The sequence below is a fragment of the Channa argus genome, chromosome 20 (assembly GCF_033026475.1).
Source record: "Channa argus isolate prfri chromosome 20, Channa argus male v1.0, whole genome shotgun sequence".
Lineage (NCBI taxonomy): Eukaryota > Metazoa > Chordata > Actinopteri > Anabantiformes > Channidae > Channa > Channa argus.
Genome location: NC_090216.1, coordinates 9138832 through 9154518, shown reverse-complemented (window position 1 = coordinate 9154518; position 15687 = coordinate 9138832). Strand labels below are relative to the sequence as shown.

The following is a 15687-nucleotide window of genomic DNA, read 5'->3' as shown; positions in this document are numbered from 1 at the left end:
TGGTACTTGAAAAAATATACCTCTCACTGCTGATTTCTGTAAAAAAAAAAAAAACCCAGAAAAGTTGTTCCATAAAAATCACACAGTACAGTAGAACACAAGTCTTTATTTTCGCATTAAGAAAAGTATGTCCTGATATTACTGAGACATTTATTTTAGAAAATGAAACATAGATCAAAGACAAAACAATTAGCCATATAAGCTTCAAATGTACTACCAGTGCTCCTTGAAACAGGTGGAACAAGTAGGGGAAAGGCTGCACTGACCTAACGTGGATGACAAGTAGGTAGATGACAGCTGGGTGTGGCCGATGACGACATCTTGATTTGTGAAGTGAAATTTAGGTCATGTTTGACCTGATCAATAATTCCTTCATGTGAAAGTTTTCCTATTCAACACCACAAAAATAACAAGATGCTATACAAATGTAAATGTTGCCTTTTGCAAATAGGTGGCTTGGGTTAAGATCTGCTCATTCTGCTAAGGCACCACTTGAATGGGGCACGTGTGTTTGAAAAACTGTAGGTGTATTATCTGCACATTTGGGCCTAAAAGAATTACTGTAACTTGCACAATTAGAACAACCATGATGACATGAAAAATGTTTACAAATGAGTCCAATAAAAAAAAAAATTAAAATAACGAACATGGGTCATTCTGCTGCATACAGTTTAGAATATACAGTACAATAAATATAAATATAGCGAGGGAAGACTGAGGAAGAAATATTATATAGACACAAAACACTTTACATTCAAGTGAAATATACAATTAAGCATGTAGAAGAGGAGAAGAAACAAAAACCCTGTAAGGTGATTCTACAGTTGGCAAAGTGAGCCAATAATACCTGGACATACGTTCATGAGAGACCAGTGTAGTCCTGAGGTCAGTTTTGACATTAAACTTCTACAGTACATTGATACTTGTAGAGCATGCTGTCCAAGGAGAACCTTGGGCTTGGTTATGTCGTCTAAAAATTATTTACCTTGATGGTCACATTTCTAATCCATTCTTTAAAACTCTTCACTGTCATGAATGTTGAAGCGGATTTACAACATTAGATGTAATAAATGCATGTTTATTTTGGCAACAGTGACATGCTCTTATCAGCTGATATAAACCTTATAAAAAAAAAATCTTACTCGCTTATTTATCTACAGTGTTGATACATTAACTAAAGCCTCTGAATAATCTTTCCCCAATGTGTGTTAGCATCAATTATAAGGGGTGAATTCAGGAGTGAATCCAATAATTTAAAAAAAATGTTTAAAGAAGAATAATGGGCAGATTTCGCAAGACATTCAGAATTGTGAGCATCAGGAAGTGACATGTGGGTCCAACTTGATTTTGTCCAGTCCGGGGCTGCATTTCCCTTTGTGTTTTTCTATTTAACCAAACTGGAAAAAGAAATTTCCAGGGCCAGAGTCTTGCAAAGAAAAAGAAAGAAGTTACTTAACAAAATGAAGTTTCTTTGATTATTTTTTGGTGCTTCAATAAACTAACGGACTTTTACAGTGGGAAAAAACTGACCTTGGTTGGAATCAAAACTAAATCCACCACCATGGCCACCGAAGAAAGCCCTGAAGATGTTGTTTGCATCAAAATCTAGAAGGGTAAGTATAGTATGATTAGTAGGTAATGACAATGTATAGCCAGAAAAAATGCACAAACAAAAAAGAAAAAAACAGCCAGGAGAGTGTAAAAATAATTATTAGTTATTGATACAGTTAGAGCTACTGAGGCTCATAGATGTCACTGCAGCTCTTGAACAGTCTGTTTACTTTTTAAGTTTTGGTGTCTAGGTATAAACTGTTTCACTTTGTCATACTACAGTTATTTTAACACGTCTCTAGATTGCATCAACCTAATTTAAGGCATCAATGTTGCAGTTAAATTTTTATTTTTTATTTTTTGTCCTTTCAACTTATCCCATGAGTCCACATGTTGATTTTGCACAGATGCCCTTCCTGACGCAACCCTCCCCAATTTCTACCGGGCTTGGACCAGCACTGCACAGCTGGGGATGGGAAATGTGTAAAAATACCTAGAGGCATAAAGCCTTCAGACCTTGTAGGGACTGTCATCACATTTATGTAAATCATATTGGCATTTTCACATTGTATAAACTAATTATTCTTCCTAAGAAAATATATATACTTTTTAAGTATTTTTAGATACACACTCTAAATCAGACAGACAACTCTGGCAGATAACATGACACATACTCCAGCAGTGAGTCACCGCAAAGAAGCCTGAAGTGGACTTAAACTGTGGGTCCCATCCTGTGTAACTTGTTCTGCAAAACTAACCAGCTCCCTGGCAGGTTTTCTTGAACAAACCTGTCTCCTCCTTTCTGCTTAGTCTGCAGAAGTGATTTGATACACCGTTTATTTCCTAATTCATACAACGCAGATCGGAGCGTATTAATGTTCGGAAATTTATGTTTGGAGAAAAATATAAAAGTTATGATTAGGGTGAGTATTTTGTGGGTTTATTACCCACCTGTCATGACATTATTGCTTTTATGATCAATTACTCATCATTGTGATGACCAAAACAGCAATCTCTATCCCTGTTATCAGGCTGTAGACTCGGCTGCATTGTTGGAACATTCTTACCATACATGTGTCATCATATCGCTGCTAGCTGCTACTGTTCTTATTTACCTCTGCTTCTTTGCCAGCATATAATAGAGGCTTATAATTGAACTGAAGGGAATAGGACTCTTGCTCGAATACTCCCGACATTTGGACTCCTAAAGCGTGGGCTTATGCAACATTTAGGACTACATATTGTACATTATGTTTTTTCTTCTTTAACAGTTCCTGTATAATTTTTTAAAGTATAAATCAATTTTAATGCTCGGGGGCCGGGTGCCACAGTGGTAGAGCATTGGGTTGGGATGCAAAAAGCAGCAGGCTTGAATACCAACCTACCATGTGTGGCCCCGCCCAGCCACCATGGGCAATCCGGAAAACAATGGTAGGGTTGGGGCGGGAAGGGCATCCGGTGTACAAACGCATGCCAAATCAACTTGCGAAACATCAACTGTGGCGTCCCCTGAAGGGATAAGCTAAATGCTGTTGATCTTCTGAACTCAATTTTAATGCTCAACTAGTGCATTATTTTCTTCCTTTTACCTGACACCATCACCGGGTTACTGTATTAAGCACATTTCTTCTCACTTAAAAATTAGTTGTTCAGCTGCACAGGATCCTATCTTTTAAAGTTTATTCTTACTTTAATCTCTCTGGTTTTTCAAATAACTTAAATCATTATTAGTCAGACTATGAGGTTACAAATAGAGCTGTATAAAAACCTCATGTGTTAAACGTTTATTTCATAAATGGATCATAATTATTGTAAGAAACCATATGAATCCAGTATTTCAAAATACAACGAAAGATGTATATTTGCTAAATAATGATTGAACGGACAACATTGCATAAAACCTAAGTGGTAATTTATTGACTGTGTCAACTTCTTTCACTAATGCAGCTGGGTTTTTAAATATAAATCTGAATTACTATCGCATGCTCACTGGGCTTAAATGGCAGCTGTGCTCATTATTCATCCATTGCCATGTTGAATCACAGTTTCTGAGTTCAACCGACATGGATTTTCATAGTCATGCTTGCACCTAACTTGGAGTGAACAAACAGAGCTGAGAATTCAGATCAGCTTTATCATAAAGCCCCCTACTCAACTGTATTTTTTGTAAAACACTCAATATTTCTTTCTCTTTCTTTCTTTATTCCTTTTCGATACCAATAAAAGCACAAGTGGCATCAAACCTCTTACTAACAGCTCCTTTCCTAGCCTTTATTTATTTGGTAGCTTTATGTTATTTTGACCTCTTTCATTTTTAAAACAAATTTCTTTCTTTGTCTTTTCGTCTTGCTTTTATTGTGACAATGCAGATTCAAACTTGTCAGTGGCACTGCCTGAGCAATCAACATCTTTTCAAGGCCCCCTAAGTTACCTTTTATGCTTCCCAAACTGAAATTCTAAATGCATGTCAAGCACAGAACCAAATTTACCTTCATAAAAACAGCAACCGTGACAGAGTGAATCAACTTAAACCTTGGCGTTTTTCCAGCAGCTTCAGTATAAACCAATCATCAGCATACATAAAATCCAGAACTCTGACCACATTGCTGAACAGGTAGGTTTTCCTCTGGGGCAATTAACATTTTCCACTAATTGTTTTTGTAATTTGTTCAAACCTATAGAGAATTCTGGGGCTATGACTGCCCTCAAGTTACTTACAAACCATTTAAAACAAGTGAAACAGTTTTTTTTTTTTGTATCACTTAGTAAGGCATCATTATTTTGAAGTAAAGGAAAAAAAACACTTTACCTCTGCCATCAAAGCAGCCATCATCATCCAGATCATGTCCATTGTCATAGCGGACCTTCTTCTTTGGGTCAGACAGCACAGTAAATGCCTCACCCACCTCCTTAAATTTTTTTTCCTCCTCTTTTTGCACCTCTGGAGTAGCTGCGCTGTGGCGATCTAATACAACACAGCAGAGACCCAAACACAAATTACAATCAGACATAATCAAAATGTGTATACCTGTGTGTGTGGATGTGTGTGTGTAAAAAGCAAATGGGCTACCTGGGTGGTGCAAAAGGGCTCGTTTGCGATAAGCTTTTTTGATCTCATCCTCGGTGGCATTCTTGCCGACACCGAGCACCTTGTAATAGTCTTTCCTCTTGCTCTTCTTTAATTCCAGCTGTGCTGTCTTCAGCAGATGTTTGTGATCTACAGTCAGAGAGAATAATGTGTTAAAACATGCCCATCAAGTTAATTATAAGTAAATATGCATAAAAAATAAGGCTGCAGCTTACCTGATGTTTTTTCTGTCTGATAGACTTTTTCATAATCACGTACAGCCTCCTCATACTGCTCCGTGTCCATGTAACTACGGGGTCACACAAAGTCACTGAAAAACTGCATAATGCTAAACAAGAAATCATACATATTAGGAAATATCCACTCTGACTGACAACATACCACTGAGCTCTTCTTAAATAGGCCTTAATGTACGTGTCATCTAGTTTGATTGCACTTGTGCAGTCTTCAATGGCTTGATTAAATTTCTTCAGCTGTTGGCATAGAAAAACGTTTAATGACAGTGAACTCATTGGACACAAGGAGCTAGAAAATATGAAGTAAGGTTGCCGTTTTGACAAATAGCAAAAATTCAGACCGTGATATTGACAGTGTCTGGTACAATGCTAGTTTCCATGATTTCTATTTTATCAGTTAATGTCCAGGCAGAAAATATGCATGCGTGAAGCAGAAAGTGGCATGTAATATAAGCTATTACATATAGTTAGTAATGTAAGTTTAATTGTTGCCTTTTACCTTTGCTCCCGCCGTGGCTCTGTTGCAATAAAGTTTGGCATTGGTCTTGATGTTGTTGGGGTCTATCATCAGAGCGTCCGTATACAAGTGGTAGGCAGCTTCAAAGTTGTTGTTCTTAAATGCCTGGTTGCCCTCTTCCTTCTTGGCTTTTAGGGCTTTGGCATTCTGAATTAAGAGAAAAACTACTCATTTTGATTCAAACATTAAAACACTTTAAGCCATGTAAAAAGAAATTTCTCTTCATTTCTGCATGTCTTTAATCACAGATTTATTGTAATTAAGATTCCTTGCCATGCATGTTAGGGCTGAACAATTCAGGAAAATAATTGCAGGAATTGCAGTTTTTTTATAGCAGTGGTTGGGATTTAGTATAAAATTATTTCCAAAGATCCTCCTTTTCTGTAATATTTAGTACAAACAGAATATATACAGAGATATACTAATCATCATCATCATTATAATTATTATGGCTTCCGCCTTCTGTATGTTGTTTGGTGCCTAACTACTTTGGCATACTTTTGACTAGAAACGCCGTTCAAAATTCCAAACGTTCAGCTTATAAAAGGACATTATTGCTTGTATATGGCTTTTAAAATATCTTTTATAAATGATTGATTCAATGACATCGTTAATTACATCACATAATTGCCTTTGAAGCTTTTAAGGCTAATTGGCTTAGAAGTTTGCAAACCAGAATTTCCTTTTCAGCTATTTCAGCAAAAACAGTTCAGCTTTTTTCAGGTTTGCTTGGAAAAATCCTTTCAGCACCAAAAATGCTATTTCCATTTTTTTTTATTTACATTTCTTACCAAAATGCATTGAAGTTACAGCCAACTTTAAATTTAGTATCATTTAAGCGATAGCTGTCTACTTTACTTATAACTTTCCTTGTGCATTATTGTTTCAATATTATTCTGTAATTACCGTCATATTATCTTAGCGAGTTAAAAACACAAGTTCAAATTTTGTGCTCTCAAATGTACAAGCTTTGATCAACCACAAACACAATGATCATCTTACCCTGCAGGCTATCCGGGCCTTTTCATGGTCAGGTGCCATGCGCAGAGCCTGAACAAAGAACTGTACAGCTTTATCGATACAGTCCTCATAGTAAAGACACAATCCTCTGACGTACAGTGCATCTGCATTCGTGGAATCCATTCGCAGAATATCACTGGAAAAGTAAAGTAAAATAATAAGCAAGGAGAAAAAAAATCCCTAAAACATAAACAAACAAACAAAAAAAATCAGCACGCCCCCTACACCAGCTCATCCCTAACTGTTCCCACCTTGCAACAGACTGAGCTTCTGGATAGCGGCCCAGGAGAGCGAGACACTCAGCCTTGAGGATTTTGAAGCGGTGGCAGGTGGAAGCCAGAGCTAAGGCACGGTCCATGCAGTACACCACCTGGTACAAGACAAGAGCCAAACTTTCTGTTACACATTAATTCATGCAAGTATTTACAGCATTGTAAAAACATTTTTTAAACGTAACAGACTAAATACCAAAGCTTAAAAATGTAAGCTGAACATGGAAAAAATTCAACAACAACAAAATCTAATGTCAATTTCAACTCTGTAGCAAGACTTTCACCAAGGCTTTTTGTAGATAAACACAAGCTGACCAATCAAACAGAGTCGACTGGGTGAGGGAGACCTTCAAGAGAAAGGAGCTAAAACAAACAATTTCACAAAAAACTGAAGAAGTACTGCATAAATACCTGTTATAACAAAATGCAACAGTTTTCGTTATTTGTAAATTGACCAAAAGTATTTCATTTGAGCCCAAGAATAAAAATCTCAACTGGAAATTCTGCATAATAAGGCCTGTAGCTGCTTTGCATGACACTTTTCAAAGAACAGGTTGTGATTTGTTGACTGAGAAATGATAAGTTATACAAGAGTGACAGCTGATTGGGTGACAAATCAACTTCAATTCAAATCTTTGTGTGAGTTTGATGAAAATTAGAAAAAGGTTTGATTTACCTTTCTGAAATCCCTCTTTTCAAAGCTGAATTCTGCACTGCGCTCATACTCCAGTAGAGTCACTGCATTCTTTTCCTAAAACAAACAAAACTGTGAGACATATTTTTTAAAATGAGTGTAGATGAGTTTACAGATTCAGTCATGCAAATCTTGCTCGTAGACTGTTCTCAGTTTGTATCCCAACACAAAACTTGTTTTACACAGTCCTGTGTTTGTCACATAAAAGTTAAGGAGGTCCCCACCTCCTGCTGGGCCTCTCGGTTGCTGGGCTCCAGCTCCAGAACCTTCTGAAAGCAGCGACTTGCTGCCATGGCATTTCCCAATGACAAGTGGCACTTGCCCTCACGTAGATGCCCCTGTAGAAGTGGAAAGACACACATCCTTCTTACAGCTTATAAAATGTCTATATAGATTTTGACTCTGCATATGCAGCCATGTTGAGACAGTAAATGGTGTGTAGAGCCAAAACTGGTTTGGACAAGTTTAAACTGACCTTCATGAAAGAGTCATCCAGCCGCACAGCCTGCTGGGAATCTTCTAGGGCCTCTCGAAAGCGACAGAGCATCATGAGGGTGGCAGCTCTGTTGCCGTAATAACTGGCATTTTTGGGGCATGCATCTTCAGATGAATAACAAAAATCCATGTCACTTAGGCAAACAAAAATGGGATTGGATCGCAGATCCAGAGAAACATTTCTTGACCCAGGCAAAAGTAGCAGAGGTTTAGCTGTAATACACTTTACATCCATAGAAATAGTTTTAAAAAGTAAATTTTTAAATGAAACATAAGGTGTTTACAGGAAGACGTCTTCATGTTTTGTTTAGAAATCTGTCTTTTCCTTTTCGCTGGCATTAAAGATGCATTTTGATCCCTCTGAGAAGTAGCCACTATCTCTTATAAAAGAAGAATATACATAGGTCACCTTAGGAGAGGCTGGTGACAGTACAAAAAAATTTGTACTGTTATTTGTTTTGCTGGGTGGTGTGCAAAAACTGGAGATTATCAATATGTCTCAATGAGACAGAAGGAACAAACATTGGCCAACAAGTGCTCTTCCCAAATACCAAACCTTCACATAAACTTAGTTGCAGAGATAAAGTATACTAAAAAATAATCTTACCAATGGCCTTTGTGTAATAGTTGAAAGCCTCTGAGTAATCCTTTTTGCTGTAGAATGCATTTCCTTGTTCTTTGAAGCCTTCAGCCTCACTGGAGAGATGAGAAAATGAAACCAAGATCACGATCGGCTGGATTCTTTACCGTGACAAAACATTAACTGACTAAAACAAAGACCCAACTATTCCTAAACTATAAAGCAGTCAGTCTGTCATTTCTAACTATCTAGGAATTGCAAGCTATACCTCAGAATCTGAAAGGACTATGAAAGGACAGTGTGCTGCACTACATCTGGAAATGGAACAGCAGATCAGGGTACACAGAGACCTGAGAGCTCAAGTGCTAAACATAGCAGTGAACTTCACCTTTTGCAGTCTGGTAAAACTGGCATGGGTTATAAAAAGAAGCTACTCCTGTCCTCAACTTTAAGGGGTGAAATATTTAACATGTTGTAATTCAGGCAAGTGTAGACACAACAATAACGACAAAATATTTCCAATGAACAAGTGTTTGGCCAGAAAATGCCATAAGCGTGTAAAGAATTTTTGATAACGGAGCCATGCACCAAAACTTTTTACATAGTTCTGGCATTGTCTTAACTCATTGTCTTGTCACAGTTGTTCATTAAAATAAAAATAGAGAAGTTATAGGTGATTTTGAATATGTTCCCTTGTTTTCACAATTACAAAAATAAAGATATAAGATATTATATATAGATAAAAGATATTATATAGACACACACACATATATATACGTATGTATGTATATGTATACAGACATACACACACACACATATATATACGTATGTATGTATATGTATACAGACATACACACACACATATATATATATGTGTGTGTGTGTGTCTATATATATATATATAGAGAGAGAGAGAGAGAGAGAGAGAGAGAGAGAGAGAGAGAGAGAGAGCTTTCTAAATATACAACATAATAAGCTTTTTATTCTGCTGGGTGAGACATTGGCATCTGCAATTTGTTTACATTACTAATTTTCCAGCTCAACTATATTAACATTATTGTCCCTTCAGAGTGGCGATTCACTCTTTTCTTTTATCTGTTTATACAGTTTCTTTTTTCGAGTAGGATCACTAGCTAAAACTGTCTTTGTATTATGGAAATATCTCGACGGAAAGCACTGGCAGCTAGTGTAGCTAACGTTAGCTAAAGGAGGAAACGTATTTTTCTTGTGTTTAGAGTTGTAAAGGTGTCATCCACCTTAATTGTATTAAATAACAATTAGGAACCGCACGTAGTTTTTACAAAAAAATAAATAAATAAACAATACTGGGGTGGCTGTAACTAAAAATGTGTCACGAAAAGATAATCACTTGGCCTAAGCTAGTTTTCTTGATAAATAAATTGGGAAGACCCAGCAATTCACCTACCAGTTATGCTAATTTAAAAGGTTATGTTAGGTTTATAATGGGATGTATAATTGCACCCATCGAAACTATAAAATAAAACAAAACAATAAAATCTAAATGTTAGTACGGGTGGTCCACATGCTAAGGGTTAGCTTGTTAGCTTCTACCGGGCTGATACCGTTGATGTTTCACGATTTTTGTCAGTGGCCAAATTAATTCCGGTTAATTACATATGACAAACGTGGCACAATAAAACACAACTAATTATTTCATATTTACCGTTCCAGATCGTCTGGATTACGAATCTGGGGCTCTATTTCCACCGGCACATCGATGTCAACAGCCGCCATTTTTTCTAGAAAGGACGAACAAGAATGAACGTCATTTCCGGCGACAGATTACTTTTTTTACTTCGTGAGAATCTAGGTCACACAAGAAAAAAAATAGTAATGAAAACTATTATTATTATTATTATTAATTTTATAAATGTTTTATTATTATTATTATTATTATTACTATTATTATTATTATTATACCAGTCGGAAAAAAAATCTATACAATAAATGCATATACAGCAAATGAAGCTTCCTTTGTCATTTGCCTTGTGCTGACCTATTTTTCAAAATACCACTAGAGGTCAGTAGAGTAACAGTATTTCTGTTGGTTGTCATCAGTATTCATGTGAGTTCAGGGATTCACCACAAGTTTCATTCATGTACACAATGCTTGTGCTTTAGGTGTTAGGTGCACACAACTAAAACAATAAATGAAATATATTCAATGTAAGTATGTCATTATGATGATAAGCAAAAAAACTCCACAGGAAGAAAGAAACAACCACATTTGCATAAAAACAGTACTATTTATAAGTTTTTTAAAGAATACAGCATTGACATTTTCAGCACATATTAATTTAAATTATTGCAATTGATGCACAGTTACACTAGTCATTAATTTTACCAGATGACACTTTAATAATACATAGGTCTATTGCTTAGGATGATTCAGCACAATATTATGAGAAATAGATTCCTAAATGAAAGCACATAGGTATTTTAATACAACTATATGAAAAATGTCAGGTAAAATAAAGATGTCCAAGACATTTCTAAAAACACATTAAATGATTTAGATTTTAACTCACACATCAGCTTGTTTCTTTATATTGCAAAAACAGCATCAAGCTGCTGCAAAATCTTAGCTTACAGTATCTATCTAACATCACCTGAAAAACTTATAATGGCTTCTGCCAAATAAATTGTAAGCATCTTATGTAGTCTGTCTCTGTGGTATTCTTGGCATCATATTTGGGTGGTTGATTGTCACCTCATATCAGAGAAAAGAAAAAAAAGATTTTTATTTAAAATAAACTAAAGAAATGTCATCTACATCAAACATATATTTGTGGGGATGCAATATCCTCAGGAATGCAAAGTTATAGGTCTCTATTTTATTTTCATAGTTGAGGGGCAGTCAGTTATATGGAAGTAGCCAGTTTCATGGGGAATCAACAGTATGGATTTTCTTCCTTTAAATTTGGTTATGTAGAGTAAAGCAGTGATGGAGAGGTGCATTGTTCTCCCAGAGTAAAACTATAAAGCTATTAAAATGACAGAATTTTGGCAACAAACACAGTAACATTTACACACCCTAGGGCACCCTAGGTCTATTATAGTAATATAAATAAAACTAAAAGATGCTTGTCATTATGGCTTCCAGAAGGGTCCTGACCCCTGGGAACCCAACAGCTGAGCGATGGTCCTTCCATTTTTAAGGGGACTAGACACTGGTCAGTCAACACTGAATCTTAATCCACACCGGGGGATTGTGCATACGTGAACCTGCCAAACTTGCATTGCAGATATTCTGCCCTTGCTGTCACTGCATAGTGTCCTGTTGTCACTCAGAGGGTGCCCTGCTCTGTCCAGCTTTGGCTTGCTTAGGTCCACGCTACTGTAGATCTTCCAATTGTGCCTGGCTCAATGCTAGTAAGGAGAGAAGATAATAGGTGCGTGTGTGGCCCTCAGAGGTCCCGGGGCAGGCCTGAAGAGCGTGGGACTGATCAGGGGACCCTGGATGATGGCTGTGGGACCCGGTGGTAGCCGAAGCGCCAAGGGTCCAGACGCCATGGTGCACAAGGCAGCTGGATTGAGGGGGCTTGTCAGGAACCCTGCCGGCAGGGCTTTGGACAGCTGCTTCTGCAGAGCCAGTTTAGTCTGAAACCAAAGATAAGAGGCATATTTAATTTACACAAACATGTTAAAATATTGAAGTAACATTTCAAAATCTGTAATCTGACTAGTTGTAAACCAACTCTTGTGTCTTTATAATACACGCTGCTCCACCACGATCTAATGAAGAGAAAAGATGAGGCAGCAAACTCAAAAGTTATACAGAATTTCACTGTGACGCCTCTTCAGACACTCGGTTAAAAGACGCTTACTTTAAAATAGCTCAAAACTTAATACTAGCTTCCTGTTTGAATGTGTATGTATTATTTTTGTTGTTGGATGTGTTCTTTAACAACCACATAGGCCACTGTTGTGGACAAAAATAAAAGCTCTTGAATGTGTGACTGTGTGACAAATACTTACCGCTAAGACAGCACTGGGCTGTAGTTTATTATAGGGGGTGAACTTGGCCTTGACAGGCTTCCCAGCCAAGCGCTCTTTGTGTCTCCTGCTGTTCATGTGCTAAAAGGGGGACAGAGATAAACAGTCATTCAGTCAGGATAGTTCTGACTACCAAACTAAAGAGCCAACAAACTGGGAAGTTTACCTAAAGGTTAGACATTCTGAATGTATGGTTTTGTTCATTGTATATCAGGTAAACCCATGTACCTGCTTCAGCTGTGTCTCTGAGTTGACAGACACCTGGCAGAGCTCACAGTGGAAGGGATGGTTAGATACACAAACAACTGCTCTCAGCTTGCTGCCCATTCGCTGCTTCATTCTGCAGGTGGGTCTTGGTGATGATGTCATCTTGATTCGACGTTGTAACTGGCTGGTGTTCTGACTGTCCAGCATCTGTTTGTGCTTTGAACCTAATTCCGGCAAAGGGAGGGACAAGGACGTGTGAAAATGATGATCTATTATAGATTTGTTATAGAATTGTTCTAACATTTTCATATAATTTGCATTCTGGTACACACCACTACAATGAGCATCCAACTGGGAACTGGAGTTGACTGTCACTTTGCACGTAGGACAGTGGAGATGTTTTTTGTTATTCTTGGCCTCTATAGCATCTTCCACCTTCATCAAGTCCTCCTCAACTGTCGTGGAGCTTCCCTGGAAGTCAGAGTGTGGGGCTGAACTGGTGGCCAAGCTGCACCCCTCCAAAAGTGGACTGTCTGAAGTTAGATCACAAACCTTAGACCCAGCAGAGCTTTGTGTGGAAAGCTGAGGAGAGCAGACGGAGGAGTAAGAGTCCGTAGATGAAGGCTGTGAGGAAGGAGCGGGTGCCACCAAGCTCCCCAGACCATTGTCTAGTTTATGCCTTATAGGTTGGGAAGAAGTGCTTGGACCTGGGGACATATAGATAAACAAAGACATTAATCTGAGCTGAATTGGTTTCACTATTTATTGTGATATTTTAAAACGTTTCATCGTGAAGGGTGATATTACATTATGATGGGTGGTATCCTTAGTGGTAAGCCTAGCATAAAGATTGGGAAAGGAGGAAACATCTCATCTGACTCTGACAAAAGTAAAAAAAAATTAAACTAGCAGCTTCAATCTATCTGCCATATCTATGTGCTATTTAAAACATGAGCAAAAAAAAAAGTTTAAAAAAAGTTTTATAAAAAGTGTAACTATATTTTATTGACTAACCTGATCTGAAATGTGATCTTTTTTCTGTTTCATCAGAATTTTTGTGCAACCAACATTGTTCATTATTTCCGTTTGTTCCGTTTCTTTCATATAATTTTTCTCACCCGCATCTACTTTTATTTTATATTATCTTTCTTTAATTTTCAAAGCATTTTTGTCTCTTTTTTTTCTCCCATCCAAATCATTCTTCCACTTTTCGTCTGTCACTTGTTTGCTCTCTCTGCAGAAGCTCGCTCTGTCACCATTAATCAACAACCATGGCAACTGCTGAATGTAACAAGCTTATCATTATGTGGTTAAAGGGAAATTGATAGGTGCTGGAGGAAAATGGGATGTGGGAGATCAATAATGAAAAGGAAAGCTAGACAGAGTACAGAAGGAGGGATTTTTTTGTCAGTCAGAATGAGAGGCAGAATAAATTTGGTTCTTGTTTTGTTGTGCAGGATTGTGCACAAGAAACAAAATAAACACATGTTACAGCTGAAACTATTTGCCGAATAATTTCTTGGCAACAATTTTGCTGGAAAATAAATCGTTTATTTTACAAAATCTTGACTTTAATATTTTGGAGTTTAACAGTGTTGGATCAAACAAAACAAAAAATCTTTTGAATCACTTTTGACTCTCAGATTTCATTGACAGCAATTCTCATTTAGTTAGAAATTGTATTTAAAAAAATGTAAAAATCTATGAAAAAATCTTTAGTTGCAGCTTGGGTATATTTCTTGATTTATGGGCTTGGTCTTGCTTGCCTCAAAATCACCACTCTTATAATCTAACACCGTTTAGTTTACTTTTAACAAGAAAATGTAGGCGCACATGACCAATACTTCTGGCCCTTTTTATATAATGTTACTCAGACTTTGACATGTCCATTAGCAAAGTGACAAACATTCCCAATAAATGCGAACAAGGAACTGTAAGTGGGAGTTGTGTTAAGCTCCTGTTACTTTACAAGCAGAACTCAGAATCAAGAAACAAACTACATGTTTCTGCATCTGTCTTCTGTTTTTAGGTGCTTTAAGGCCTCTCATCGTTGCAGAATCCCTTTGCTTGATGGGAGTAATTACCATTCTGACAAAGCCAATGATAGCAGGACAGGTAACAGCTGGTAATTAGCACATGGAGTGGCAGCTACCAAGCCTTAGTGCTTATGTCTCTTTAATTACCACAAATTACTCAGAGGATGCAGAAAAGCAGCCTTTAAAAGGCAAATTTATACCTATTTTGTCTTTCAAACGCAAATCTGTTGTTAGTGGTTCTCCTCCGATCGTCCCCCTCTCTCTGTCTCTGCCTTTTCCTGTCGTAGACGGACTGTGTCCGCTCTTCTGCCGAATCCTCTGCGTCTCCAAGGCTTTTAGCTTGCGAGCATGCTTGTGACCTTTGTAGTGGGCTTCAGCCTGGGTCTGGCCATGACACACACACACACGCACACACACACACACACAAACACAAGCAGAGCAAAGAAAGGAGAAAATCAGCGCACACAAAGAACTACTGATTATATTAATGAAAATCAGTAAAATGTAATATTTCCATGTGTTTTATCAATTTGGCTTCAAGTGTTTCCATAAAGTCTGGGGCAAATTTTTACAATTGAGCATTTGCCTAAGAGTCACATCACTGATCACCATTTTGATCATTATCATCATCATTGCTGTGCACAAATGAGCATCAGTTGGACTCATGGCATCTCATGACCATGATCTGAGCTCACTGGCTCATCTTTCCACTGATTCGTTCTGACACAAATGGCCCGTATCCGTTATGCTGTGACACAAAATGACCTCTGTGCCTTCCCCAGTGAGAGAAAACACATTTGTGACAATGTGACAGCAGATGCATGCAGATTTGAGATCCCCAAATGGCTCTGGATAGCTGTAGATAAAGACATGCTCTCAAAAGGAAGAACAGCTTTCAGTGAGTCCAGAGTAAAACTACCAAAGCAAAAAATGGTAATTCATACACACATCTATACATCTATCTATCTATTTAC

General features: G+C 37.5%; 2 protein-coding genes across 4 annotated transcripts in view; both read right to left on the bottom strand.

The window, feature by feature from the left end:
• Window positions 1–86: 86 nt before the first annotated feature.
• LOC137105840 (dnaJ homolog subfamily C member 7-like) lies at window positions 87–10233 on the bottom strand. The gene is made up of 14 exons (XM_067488532.1): window positions 10138–10233; window positions 8481–8569; window positions 7854–7978; window positions 7603–7716; window positions 7361–7435; window positions 6664–6782; window positions 6395–6548; window positions 5375–5539; window positions 5021–5112; window positions 4855–4928; window positions 4622–4768; window positions 4361–4516; window positions 1531–1605; window positions 87–1426 (listed from the first exon to the last, which is right to left on the bottom strand). The coding sequence occupies exons 1-14, from the start codon at window positions 10206–10208 to the stop codon at window positions 1389–1391; spliced, it is 1494 nt and encodes a 497-aa protein (XP_067344633.1). The 5' UTR covers window positions 10209–10233; the 3' UTR covers window positions 87–1388.
• A 473-nt stretch (window positions 10234–10706) lies between these two features.
• LOC137105939 (zinc finger protein 385B-like) overlaps window positions 10707–15687 on the bottom strand; it is a 63962-nt gene continuing 58981 nt past the window's right edge. For all 3 annotated transcript variants that reach the window (XM_067488775.1, XM_067488776.1, XM_067488777.1), the window contains 5 exons: window positions 14914–15097; window positions 13010–13384; window positions 12699–12901; window positions 12453–12551; window positions 10707–12074 (listed from right to left, as the gene is read on the bottom strand). In XM_067488775.1, coding sequence (XP_067344876.1) covers window positions 11844–12074; window positions 12453–12551; window positions 12699–12901; window positions 13010–13384; window positions 14914–15097 — 1092 coding nt within the window. In that variant the 3' untranslated portion in view covers window positions 10707–11843. The remainder of the gene's footprint in view (window positions 12075–12452; window positions 12552–12698; window positions 12902–13009; window positions 13385–14913; window positions 15098–15687) is intronic.